Raw genomic sequence first — 13,877 nt, forward strand, 5'->3', positions numbered from 1 at the left:
GCCTTTGGCTGTGGTCTCGCACCGGAGTTTCTTTTACGATTTTTTATATCCGGCACACAGCGCACCAAGGGATACAATCCGGCCACAAAAGTACGCCGGAAAATCCAATTATACCAGTGAACAAAGGTTTCCAGCCAACTTCCCATAGATTTTAGATATAAACTTCTAGTTTAATAATGATGCACATTTTACTGGAACACAACATGAAATTTTGAGGTAGTCCTTCCAAATGCGCCCCGGCCAGCTTTTTTTAAAAGCTTTCTTGTTCCCTTAGACAGTATTCAGGTAGTCAAGGTACAGTACATAAATCTTGACTACCCGAATACATTAAAAAAATTCTTGACACAAACCCATATCAACATTCACATTTTACAGCACAGTTCTGAACATGATGTTTTTTGCTGTGTGTATTTTCCAGGCAGGAATGGAAGAAAAGATATTGGGTAATGGCCTCTGATTCAGGTTGCCACCTAGGCAACAAGGCTGAAAAAAAGTATTTCGAGCTCTGCAATCTCAAATTTTTTGCTGTGTGTATTTTCCAGGCGGGAATGGCGCTGAACCCCATCCAGATCCTCAAGCAGCAGGCGGAGGAGGAACGCGGCGAGACCGCTCGTCTGTCGTCCTTTGTTGGTGCCATCGCTATCGGCGACCTCATCAAGAGTACACTGGGACCAAAAGGCATGGTACGGCGCAACGGATGAATTTTTTCAAACTCAAAGGGGACAGCAAAGGATTGATGTATTCAAATATTTGTACTTTCTGAAAACTTGTTCTCCGAGCACAGGTCAAGTTACAAAGCCGTAATAGTAGTCGGGATTTTTACCTGAGAGAAGTGAGTCGTTAAAAATCAGGTTAACAGAATATTCTGAAACGTTTTCATCCAACATGAGAGAAAATCATTTATAACATAAACCTGTCCTTGAAGCTAGCCTTATATTTCCTAGAAGTTCCTGCTCAGTTCAAATGGTGAGAACAAGAAAATGTTTCAGACCCAATAATGTTCCTTTTTGTCATGTTTCAGGACAAGATCCTGCAGTCCTCCAACCCTGCCCACGAGAACATTCAGGTGACCAATGATGGAGCTACGATCCTGAAATCCATCGGAGTGGACAACCCTGCAGCCAAGGTGCTCGTAGGTAAGTCCTGGCAACAGCCTTTATGTCTCAGGTAGTACAGTAGAAGCCAGTTAATTGCACAACAGATAACTGCATACTGCTGTTAATTGCATGGAATCACAAAGTCCCAAACGGGTGCTGTCCAGCTAGATAACATCGCACCATCAGTATAATTGCACAAAATGCATAAGCAAATGGGGAGTGCAATTAAACCGTCTCTACTGTTTGATGCTTTGCCGTGGCATTCAATGGCCAGTCTGGCGGACAAGAGATTGAAAGGCTATGGGTCTGATTCCCAGTATGCGTAGTTAAATGTTATGTCCTCGCGAAATGCAGGACTTTTCTCACTACCCAGATGTAAAAATGGGTTTGGGAGGTAGAATGACTCTAAAATGTGGTGGAAAGAGAGGGATGGGCTCTGCCTCCCAATAAATTACCCTAGACACAATAGGTAACAACGACTATTCCTATGGCCCCGAAAAGGCTACAGGACATAGTATATGTACCAGAGGTTATAGAGTAAGTTTAGAGCCCTGGACCCTGAGAGTTTGTGTTATACAGGCTACCTTCCCGCACACCCGTGCCTTACTGTAATCACTCCTACAGGGTTGGGTTCAGCCCAGCCTGGTAGTGTGAACATGTCAGTGTAGGTGGTGCAAAGGAAGGAGAGAAACTGTCCACTGGCTCCAGACATGGGAACGAGGACCTCTTTCTTAATGTCCACTGACTGTACCTATCTGGAGATGGCACAGGTTTTATCTAACTCAAGGTTTTATCTAACTTAAGTGGCATTGTGTGCCGTAATCATCAAGAAGGCTTGGCCCAAAACCAAGAGGTTCTGGGTTCTAATCTCAAGCCACACCCTGATGTTGTACCCTTGTGAAAGAAACTTTACACCAGTGTTTCCGCCAGACCTCAGCTGGGAGGCCGTCCACCTTGGGGCGCGAAAACCGCGAAAATTAAATTTAATTGCAAAACCGCGAACATTAAATTTAATTGTAAAACCGCGAAAATTAAATTTAATTGTAAAATCGCGAAAATTAAAGTTAATGGTTAACTGTCGCAAGAAAAAACAAAACAACTAACGTCCGATTAAGTTCAGTGCCGAAGTGTTATGATCTGTGCCGCGTACCGGTATGCCGCACCGAACGGGTACTACGACTTTTAAAAAGTTCTAGAAACGGTTCTTGGCCTTTCAAAAAAGAAATAGCATTTGTATATATTCTCTTTTATGTTGTGGTATACTTATAAATCATCTAAAACCTTCCATAGATCGAGAAATTTGCGTTCAGAAATGACGAAAAACATCGTCTATCGGCGACAGTGAGCGTAATGGCGGCCGAAATCCCGCAATCTCACGTGGTGACTTCTCGCGAGATCTGGGAAAGCTAGCGACGTCACGGGAAACTAGCGCTGTGATTGGCTAGGATACACAACAGCTACCGACCGCCATTTTTGATGCAACAACAACAACAACATTTATCCCGAAAATTTCTGCCGTTTTCGGAGATTTTTCGGGCTCAAAACTCATATAAAAAGGAACCAAAGTTATACTTGATGTTTTTTACGTCCATCATCTCTTATGTGAACACTTTATTTTTCCGCTGTGTTGCCGATAGCGAACTTGAACGAGGTCGATTTCCCGTGCCGAGCACCCGGGCCGGTGGGCACATGTATCTGATTGTGTTTTGTTTTGTTTACGACGATTGACGATGAAAACAGAGACTAAAGTTGTTAATCTAGACAAAGTTTAATAGTGTGTTGTCTTATTTCTCCCAATAACAAAGTTTAGTTTGTAGTGTTATACTTATAGCGAGATCGACCTACCGCCAAGTTTGCGAATTATGTGACAGGGCAAATTCGTGTAACTGAGGCCTTGAAAAACGGGTTTTGATTATCGTATGCGAAAGGCCGCCGACACACATTGTCAACAACCATAACAATAGCAAAACAAACAGTGAGCGGCTTTCTGACTGTGGACGGCGTCCCAAGCCTCTAGCTTCAATACAAAACACAAAACTGCGGTTTACATTTATCAACTTTGTACAGATTTCTCGGCAAAATGTGGGTCGCAATTTTTTTATGAGGACGGCCTCTGGTTGCGTTCAAGCCGTCCAAAACGAAATGAGACTGTCATTGGACGGGTGGACGCCCCTCTGGCGGAAACACTGCTTTACACAAATTTTCTTCCTTCACTCAGGTGTAAATACAAAGTACCTAGCTTTGGCTAGTGTTGTCCCTCATAGTCATATATGATGTTAAATGTAGGTCTCGTACTGTAATTCCTGATTTTTTCAATGTACTGTTATGTTCACGGTTTTCACGGTGACGACTGTAACGTGAACTTATCATTACTGATAACAAATAATTCACACTTTTTTTTTATGTCCACTTGCCGCGACAGTGAACATTTAGTTCCGAGAACAAGTTAAATTTTCTCTGACCGTGAAAGTTTGGTACTGAAAAGACAAGGTGAATTACAGCTATTTGAAAATAGCTACACTTCAAGCATTTAAAAGAACCCCACGTTTTTTTGAAAGAGCAGGTGTTCATCCCTGTGAGAGTGGTTCAAGTCTTACACTAAATGTACTTTGCTTACCTTGCTTGCTTATTGTCCTGATGAGCTTTGGCATCTACCTGGTGTGGTATTTGCGTAAAGAGCCGCCGACAGATTTCTAAGACAGCTATATCTGGTAATTTCCTCTTATATCCTTAACACCTGAAATCTTTTGTTCTCTCCAGAAATTTCCAAGGTCCAAGACGATGAGGTTGGGGACGGGACCACGTCCGTTACTGTGCTTGCCTGTGAGTTACTGAAGGAAGCGGAGAAGCTTGTTGCTCAGAAGATCCATCCACAGACCATCGTCGCTGGATATCGCCGAGCTACGGACGTCGCTAGGGCTGCGCTACAAGATGCTTCAATAGACCACGGGTGAGTCTGAGAAGTGATCTTCTACTGTGACCCGGTTGGGCTGGCACACTGGTTCTTCTATCGCGGGACAGACATTTGCTTGTTCTGAAATTCAGGACACTGTCATGCAACTGGTGAAAATGTATATTTGTCAGTGTTAAATGACAGATTTATATAAAAAAAATTAAAATCGATGCAAATCTACTATACCCATGCCAAAGACATGCATAGATTTTAAGTGTCATACTCATAGTGTCTTGATATGACTACATTCTTAGACCAGTACATTTGTAGCACTTTAAAAAGAGGGACTGTATTACAACAGATAAAAACATTTAACAAACACTGTATCTAAACACCATTCAGTCCATATTCCCGTAGCCATAGGCTTTATAATAGGCAAGTATTATGTGTTGATTATTTTGTTATTGTTGCCATACATTGTACTATGTACAACTGTCAGTCAATAACTTAAAAGTTCATTTAATAATTCTGTTCATTTGTAGGAATGAACCAGAGAAGTTCCGTGAGGACTTGATGAACATCGCCCGCACGACCCTCGGGTCTAAGATCCTGACTCAGTACAAGGAACACTTCTCTAAGCTGTCTGTGGATGCTGTGCTTAGACTTAAGGTAGGACAGATCTTAGTACAAGGAGCACTTCTCTAAGCTGTCTGTGGATGCTTTACTTAGACTTAAGGTAGGTCAGATCTTAGTACAAGGAACACTTCTCTAAGCTGTCTGTGGATGCTTTACTTAGACTTAAGGTAGGTCAGATCTTAGTACAAGGAACACTTCTCTAAGCTATCTGTGGACGCTGTACTTAGACTTAAGGTAGGTCAGATCTTAGTACAAGGAACACTTCTCTAAGCTGTCTGTGGATGCTGTACTTAGACTTAAGGTAGGTCAGATCTTAGTACAAGGAGCACTTCTCTAAGCTGTCTGTGGATGCTTTACTTAGACTTAAGGTAGGTCAGATCTTAGTACAAGGAGCACTTCTCTAAGCTGTCTGTGGATGCTGTACTTAGAGTTAAGGTAGGACAGATCTTAGTACAAGGAACACTTCTCTAAGCTATCTGTGGATGCAGTACTTAGAGTTAAGGTAGGACAGATCTTAGTACAAGGAACACTTCTCTAAGCTATCTGTGGATGCAGTACTTAGACTTAAGGTAGGACAGATCTTTGTACAAGGAACACTTCTCTAAGCTGTCTGTGGATGCTGTACTTAGAGTTAAGGTAGGACAGATCTTAGTACAAGGAACACTTCTCTAAGCTATCTGTGGATGCTGTACTTAGAGTTAAGGTAGGACAGATCTTAGTACAAGGAACACTTCTCTAAGCTATCTGTGGATGCAGTACTTAGAGTTAAGGTAGGACAGATCTTAGTACAAGGAACACTTCTCTAAGCTATCTGTGGATGCAGTACTTAGAGTTAAGGTAGGACAGATCTTAGTACAAGGAACACTTCTCTAAGCTGTCTGTGGACGCTGTACTTAGACTTAAGGTAGGCCACATCTTCAAACTCTTGTGTCCTACACCTAGTATTTATTTTAGCATGATGTGAATAGCTTAAGGATAAAAAAAGATGTACTTATAAAAGAGTTCTTAAGGGCTTGTAAAACTGAGTGCACATGTACATTTCTGTACCTAAAATTGGAGCTATGCACTTAACTTTGAATGTGGGTGCTGCAAGATACTAAGGTTTCATGCGTGGGGTTACAAATTTGCGGATACATTTATCCTTCATTTGAAAGGACAAGACTTAGCATTTTTTTTTCAAATAGGAAGCAGGCTGAATAAAAATTCTAATTGGAAACTGTATGATGCCACTGCACTACCAAATAAAGTTTAGGGTCAGCAGGTTTTTCTAAGGTAGGTCAGGAAACAAACATTTTCCTAGGCCTTACAGGTGTACATGTATCTTTGATGACATTTTGCTCTGTCTGTTGTACAGGGTTCCACATCTCTTGATGCCATTAAGATCATTAAGATTCCTGGTGGTGGACTGGTCGACTCCTACCTTGATGAAGGTAAGTTAAAATGTTTTTTTACCTCCATGAAAAATGTAGGTATTGTCTTTTTGTAATCTCCAGGCAGATTTACCTGTAGCATAAGATAGTATCAAAGCTGGCCAAGAAGTATAGCCGGCCAGTGGCCAGCTGACTCCTTTTGGCCGGGTATCCTCCTTGGCCAGCTTTGATACTATCTTATGCCACCGGCAAATCTGCCTGGAAATTATTGTTTCTGGTGTCTGTGTCACTGTGTGTCTGTCTGTGTTTCTGGACAGCATAACTTAAGAACCTCTGGATGGATTGTAATGATATTTGGTATGTGGATAGGGGTTGGGAAGACGAAGGTCAAGTTTGATTTTGCCAACACCAAACCATTCCTTCCTGCATACCCGTGCCTTACTGTAATCACTCCTACAGGGTTGGGTTCAGCCCAGCCTGGTAGTGTGAACATGCCAGTGTAGGTGGTGCAAAGGAAGGAGAGAAACTGTCCACTCGCTCCAGACATGGGAACGAGGACCTCTTTCTTAATGTGCACTGACTGTACCTGTCTGGAGATGGCACAGATTCTATACAAGTACAACTGTTGACCTGGTGGGGTATTTGCTTAAAGAAGTGACGATTAATTTTTTTTTTTATAAATCAGTCTTTTTATTGTTTATAAACAACATAATTTTACAGAAAGAAAATCATGGCAAACATACAGAAAATAAAGGCACATGTGTAACAACAAAACTGAAACTTAAAATCCAAGAACAAAAGAGTATTATCATAAAATGCCGTGAGTACCCCTATCATTGTACAGGAAAATAACGGAAATTAACTAGATAGAACAATATGTAGTTTACCCCACTTCCCAATGTGTTTCTGAATCTTATTTTGTCGTTGAGCAATAATGAATTCTAATTCTTGAAAATAGGAAACAAATGAAATAAAACCAGATAAATCAACATGTTTTTTTCCGATACCTAAATATATAACATTCACCTAAGAGAATAATGAGATTTGACAGAATTGGGCATCGGTGACCTTTAATGTCTAAAAGTCCAGGAGTTAGACAAGTCCATTGGCTTGATTGCCTGGGGCAAGGGAAAATGCTGATCGGGCAAGAGCATTTAAGCCTTGTACTTTCCCAATCCAGCCAGATCGATTGGGTAGATATTGGTATACAAGCCGGAACAGGCTTTTAGCTAGGAATTTATTGTATGAAGTGCAATTTTCTTGGCAAGTTGCGGCAAGTGATACAAGCGCAAGTATTGTAGTAGGGTACATGGGCATGCCTGGCTGAAAGTCTGAGCCTGAAAAGATGGCATTCTCTGCAAAAGTGAATGAATTTACAAGTCCTTTTGCCATTTTCTCCCTTCAGGGTTCCTGTTGCAGAAGAAGCCAGGCGTGAACCAGCCCAAGCGGGTGGAGAATGCCCGAATCCTCATTGGTAACACATCCATGGATGCTGACAAGATCAAGGTATACGTCATGTGTAATCTTTTAGTAGATAATTGTTTTATCAATGTTTAAAACAGTATCACTTTTGTGTTGTATGTCTGTTTAGGTAGGTAGATAGCCGCAATCAGTCTTTCTTCAAATCTCCCTACTATTCCCATAGTTTTCTAGAAAAGTCTCAGTAAGAAAAGAAAAAAAAAGATCTTCCTAGTCTATGTAAGGCACACTCTGCTGTCCAGAGCTGTAACTGGCCTTTCCCCGCAGAGGGTGGCCGGCGGATGTTGGCCAGCCTGCTATAAGTGCGATTTAATCAGGCTATGATCTTCGGTATTGCTTGTTTGTTTGTTTATTTTATTTTGTATCATCTGTTTGTAGGTGTTTGGGTCGCGAGTGCGTGTGGACTCGGTCGCTAAGGTTGCAGAGCTGGAGCTGGCAGAGAAGGAGAAGATGAAGGAGAAAGTTGGGAGGATCCTCAAGCACAACATCAATGTCTTCATCAACAGGTCAGTTAGGAAAAGAGCTGGGTTTTTTTTTTCAAAACTATGATGCCTTTTTCTCACAGTCTTGCTATATTTTATATCTTTGGATAAACTTTAGAATTGCATAGATCTATATGTCAGGGTATGTAAAGATTGCCATCTGCAGAATTACTGATTTTACTGGTAGAGAATCTGATTGGAGTCAGTAAGTTCAAAGATATTCCAGATCCCTTAAAAGTCAGAGGTTTTCAACTTCAAATCATGTCACTTTTCATCAATCGATTCAATGGATTGACTTGAAATTTTGGATAAATTTCGCAAGACCACTCTAACACATTCCCAACATCCTGATTGACCAGTAGGGTTGCCGATTCTCCTAGATAGCAATATCTAGAAAAAGAATTCTTCTAATTCTCTGTGAAAGAATTCACCCATGTTCTATGATTTACCAACCTGATGAAACTATTTTCATTCAGACCTCCTAATGTTTGCTCATGTGTAAATGGATATAGAGCACTGCATATGATGGTAACTCCAATAGATCCTTCTGACCTCCAACTTGTACCTTGGAGGAGACGAGGACACTAGTTTTGCTGATGCAGTATCTCTGTTATTCACATGAACCAGTTTTCAACATCTAAATTCACAATGATTGATAGAGCAGTAGAAATTCACAAAAAAATCCTTGTTTTCCAGGCAACTGATCTATAACTACCCCGAGCAGCTGTTTGCAGACGCCGGAGTCATGGCCATCGAACATGCAGACTTCGAGGGGGTGGAGAGACTGGCACTAGTCACAGGTTTGGAACTTAGAGCCACTTGCTCACTTACATTTTTTTTCACATGCGTAGAACATTCTTTATTAGCAATGTTCGCATTGTTTGGTACAATGTATGGCAACAATCTAGTTTTCATTGTTTTACTTCTTACTGCTCGAGGTTGAAATCTATTCTCAATCTGTTAAGTTATTATGATGTGTATATAAGAAAGTATGCAAATTACTACTTTTACTTACATTCAGTGCTAGGCATAATCCTAACTTTCATAGGCTACGCAGGCCGGGGTGATCTTGTAGTAAATTGTGTCAAAGTTGACTGGATACTCACAGTCACACATACGGTTTACTATCAATTGTTCACCTTTTTGCGTGGGTTAGACATGCTTGCATCAAGTTGCATGTGTAGGTTGTAACTTGCAATACGTAGAGTCTGAAGTCTCAATTTTGTGGGCTCCTGTGCTCAAATTATGTTCGCTAGAAGACTGCTTTGATTTAGAAGAAGTATGATAATACTTTATCTTGAATACAAGCCTGTTCCATCCTGTACAGGAGGAGAGATCGTGTCCACATTCGACAATCCTGAGCTGGTGAAGCTGGGCCGCTGTGACCTCATCGAGGAGGTCATGATTGGGGAGGAGAAACTACTTCACTTCTCAGGTGAGTTCTCATTGGTTAGTCAAATTCTTAGGCGAGTTTTTATTGGTCACACTCTTATTATGTAAAAATTCATTCACCTCTCATTGGTCAGCTCGAATTCAATATGTTTGAAAATAGATATTGGACAAATTTTCCAGCAAATCTAGTTGTTTAAAATTTCATTTCTACTTCTTTCCTTTCAGTTCGGAAATACATTGTTCCAAGGTCACATAATTTCAATCCTTTGAGAGTTAAGAGTCAGTGACAGCCTTTACTGACATGATGTTACTAACACCTTCGTCTCCTTCCACCCCCTTCAGGTGTTCCACTAGGAGAAGCATGTACCGTTATCCTGCGCGGCGCCACCCAGCAGATTCTGGACGAGGCTGAGCGCTCCTTACACGACGCTCTCTGTGTGCTCTCACAGACTGTCAAGGAGACCAAGACCATATTCGGAGGAGGTATGTAATACGTAACCACTAAAGATTTTATCAAACTTTATTTTTGTCAAACCAAAAGTTTAAGTCATTTATGTTTATGCAATATGGTAAATCTTTGTGCGTACACTGAGTAGAAAGGTAAAAGTGGTAAGTGTGACAGTGTAGAGTGTTTCTTTGAAGTTTGTGCATTTCTTTTTTCTTATAAATGATATGTTCATCATTAAAAGGACAGAGGAAGGGATATTTTATTTTCTCTGACAGTTGTTTGTTGTTTTATTCTAGTTAAAAAAATTCAAAGGATTGGTCATATTGTTCTGAATTAGCGCCAGTTTAGACATTTTTTATGCTGATGTGTATGCTTGGCTTGCTGTGTTGTTTGTTAAAGAAGTTGTTTTATTTATTTATTTGTTTGTTTGTTTGTTTGTTTTGCAGGTTCCTCGGAGATGCTAATGTCTCACGTGGTGTTCCAGCTTGCCCAGAAGACCCCAGGAAAGGAAGCCATAGCCATGGAGGCATTCGGAAGGGCCCTCACTCAGGTACTAGGGCTTTTGTTGCTTGTTGATGTACTTTTTTCGAACATCTGAACATGTGTTACAAATGGACACTAACGTTTGAACGTCAAACAGACAAATATCAAATTTACACTTTGTGGGGAGTATTTACTGCATATGATGGTAACTCCAATAGATCCTTCTGACCTCCAACTTGTACCTTGGAGGAGATGAGGACACTAGTTTTACTGATGCAACATCTATTTAACAAAGTTCTCTGTATAGTGTGCTCTTACAACCATTTTCCATCCTCCTCAGTTTTCTGTTCTTCTCAATGTTTCACTTGTTTTCATGCCTGCCCATTCTCTGAAATTATCCTTCCATCTTTTCTGTTGCCTGACCCTCTTCCTCCCTCCTTGGCTGGTCACTTGTACAGTAGAAGCTGTTTGTTTAATTGCTCAACTCATTTGCCAATGTATTTTGTGCAATTGTCCAGGCTGTGGAGAAATGTAAAGTTACTAATAATGGTCCAGGAGTGAATTAGGTTGGGATTTGGGTACTCGGTGCAATATTCAGGAGTGTGTGGTAGTCCGTTGTGCAATTAACTGGCTTCCACCATATTATAGTTTTGACTGGTCCAAATGATCATGAAGCATACCCATACCACCTCAGTTTGATTTTATTTTCTTTACTGCGGTTAGGATATCTATGTGCCAACCAACAATATCATGAGATACAAGCTGATATGCTGTTCTCTGTTCCCAGCTGCCCACCATCATTGCAGACAACGCAGGGTACGACAGCTCACAGCTGGTGTCGGAGCTCCGCGCAGCTCATGCAGAGGGGAAGAAAACCTACGGCATCAGTAAGTACTCCTGTTCTGGGGGGTTTTGTATAAAAAAATTGTAGTGGGGAGGGCATTGCAAGGGAGCGGAGCTACCAGTCGTGGGGGACAGTGTGGAAGGGGGCTTCCACAGTGTGGAGTGTAGAGACTAAGTCAAAGTTGGCGTTCTAAGACTTCCTGAGATGGCATTTTCTGTTAGACAGGTTACAGTTGCAGGTTATTTTATAGCAACCCTGGCTATAGCAAAAATATCTTCCCTCTCGGCCATTGCCCTGGTTGAACATAAACAAAAATTATTATTAACTGTGATGATACAATGCTTAACTTTCTAACTTGATAAACAATTCACTGCAATGTTCTGCTTGCAGACATGGAGACAGGAGAGATCGGTGACATGCAGCAGCTCGGCATCACGGAATCTCTCAAGGTCAAACGTGCTGTCCTACTCAGCGCAGCCGAGGCAGCGGAGATGATTCTTCGTGTGGACGATGTCATCAAAGCCGCACCCAGGTAAGCAGGAGGGTGTAATTATGGTGTTCTGTTTAATGTTAGCCCTTAACTTAAGGTGCACTCTCACCACTCTTGCGTCACTGCGGGGTTTGTTCACTGCGTCACTGTTTTATTATTTTCTCTGATTTTTAGATATTGCGTAATACATAAAAGTATGACGTAGAAGATAACAAAATACACAGAAACATAAGAAAGTTGTTCTTTATTTTTGAAATTCGTTGAGCATCTTTCGAACCTCGCTGTGACGCAAACTTGACGCAAGTGCAGTGAGAGTGCACCTTTAGTGACATAAAATGGCAGAGTGGTCAAGGTAGCAGACTGTTTAAGTGACAAATTTAAGTAGCAAAAGGCACTAAGATTCTTGAACCATTTGTTAGAAAGTCTGTCTTATTCCAAACATGTAAAATTGATGTTTTTTGTTCCTTCCAGGCAACGGCAGCCGGATCACCCTCACTAGTGACAGGCAACCTGCACACCCCCGTCTCCAAAGTGAACTCATCCAACTGTAAACTTTTTCATTGAGAAATGGTTACCTTGGACTGGAGCTTTTTCATTTTGTATCATACCATTCGCAACGAATGTGGTGTATACACAAATTTTGACAGGAAAATTAATAACAGTCTTACGCATAATATAACACAACGTGAAAAATATTGTGCATTTGTAGAAGTATTTGTATGTTGCCTTTTTGCTGAAAGAAAAATGTTTTGTTTAAGAGTGGTATAAAACTACATGATGTACGTCACCTTTATATAGTGTGGTTGTTTTGTTTTTTCATATTTGTATGTAAAGGATGAATGTTTAAAAAGATCATTGCATTCATGTTTAACATAAACTGTATTTAAACAAAATTTTTGTCTATGCCGTGTGAAATTAATAAATATGGGCCATAATATGTTTAAATCTCTTCCTCTGTGTCTATTATGTATTGCAAATTCTTGCCCGAGGGCTAATGGACCGATCCCGATCGGATGTGCTGTTATGCATGTAACAAACGCAGTAGAAACCCAGTCACAGATATATGTACCCTAGTTTTCACCTGCATCGACCATATGTCAGAAACCGGACACTTCTGCCCACCAACAAGGTAAAGATATGCGGTGCCTCCCGCTTCCGCTTTGACTGAAATTATGACGCCCGTACCACAACTATATCAGCCCCCTCCTCAGATGACTGTACCCAGTGGATGTAACGTTAGCCTTCGACAAAGAAGGCAGCGCATTTTTTTTCGGCCTGGTCTGAGTGGATTTCAGGGTCAAAGGAGCTAAACCAAAGTCAGTCGTTATTATCAGCTAAACAGCGGCGGCCAGTTCTGTTTGACAAGCGCTGTTTTTGACGGAGGTGTTCGAAATAGAACATGATCGTACAGGGGGCGGGGCTTCAGGATCGGTCCATTGTAGGAAACATGAAAGGACATGAAACAAACAATGTAGAACAGTAAAGAATATAACTACTCTAGTCTAAAAGCTAACTCTAAACTGTAACTTTTTTGGTTCGACTTACTTTACTGAGACAATGGAAGACGAAGGATACCACCTTTTCTACTCTTTGTCTTTGTAATTGGGGCTTATTCAGGGTTGATTGTATGGAATTTGTCAGATTGGGTCTGCTTTCTTTCAACCTATTCACAAAAGACTGACTGTCAATGTAATTAAAAGAGTGGAGACAGAATCTTCAACACTTAGCTAGTCACAAATTACAGGTACTGGAACTTTGAAGCCTGATTTTTTTCCTGACCTGTATTTTGCCTGACAGGCACCAGGTTTTTTATTTTTTTGAAAATGGGAAGGTTACTGTAAATGCATTTAATTTCGCGGTAGCAGGAAAAAGGTTTTTAAGTTCGCGGTAACACCATAGACTAATACCATAATAGAAAAATGTTCGCGGTGGTTTTAAGTTCGCGGTGAAGTGGTCACCGCAAAAACCGCGAACATTTCTGCATTTACAGTATCCCGAAGCCCCACCTCCTGTTCTATCATGGTTCTTTTTCATAACAGGGGGTTCTATTTGTTCGATATGTAATCTCCACTCCACTGTCTTTGCTTTGAGACTTACAGTTCCTGCATCTGTCAGACTTTGAGTGCCAGTAGATGAAAGGATGGCTAAAAAGTGCCCAACTTACCAGCCATGCCCCTAACCTCCATAGTAGGCTCTCTGGGGCCTTTTTTAGGCTCATACTACAGTTTTGCTGGCCATTTCTATTTGTACTGGGTCGCTGATT

General features: G+C 41.1%; 1 protein-coding gene across 1 annotated transcript in view; it reads left to right on the forward strand.

The window, feature by feature from the left end:
- The window catches only part of LOC118406749 (T-complex protein 1 subunit beta-like), a 21,661-nt gene extending 9,102 nt beyond the window's left edge, over positions 1–12,559 (forward strand). Inside the window, exons 2-15 of the mRNA XM_035807054.1 lie at positions 543–683; positions 1,022–1,136; positions 3,858–4,047; positions 4,533–4,659; positions 5,981–6,056; positions 7,402–7,502; positions 7,854–7,981; positions 8,654–8,757; positions 9,285–9,392; positions 9,692–9,832; positions 10,244–10,347; positions 11,068–11,167; positions 11,515–11,656; positions 12,086–12,559. Coding sequence (XP_035662947.1) covers positions 543–683; positions 1,022–1,136; positions 3,858–4,047; positions 4,533–4,659; positions 5,981–6,056; positions 7,402–7,502; positions 7,854–7,981; positions 8,654–8,757; positions 9,285–9,392; positions 9,692–9,832; positions 10,244–10,347; positions 11,068–11,167; positions 11,515–11,656; positions 12,086–12,113 — 1,605 coding nt within the window. The 3' untranslated portion in view covers positions 12,114–12,559. The remainder of the gene's footprint in view (positions 1–542; positions 684–1,021; positions 1,137–3,857; positions 4,048–4,532; positions 4,660–5,980; positions 6,057–7,401; positions 7,503–7,853; positions 7,982–8,653; positions 8,758–9,284; positions 9,393–9,691; positions 9,833–10,243; positions 10,348–11,067; positions 11,168–11,514; positions 11,657–12,085) is intronic.
- The last annotated feature ends 1,318 nt before the right edge of the window (positions 12,560–13,877 follow it).

The sequence above is a fragment of the Branchiostoma floridae genome, chromosome 19 (assembly GCF_000003815.2).
Source record: "Branchiostoma floridae strain S238N-H82 chromosome 19, Bfl_VNyyK, whole genome shotgun sequence".
Classification (NCBI taxonomy): Eukaryota; Metazoa; Chordata; class Leptocardii; order Amphioxiformes; family Branchiostomatidae; genus Branchiostoma; species Branchiostoma floridae.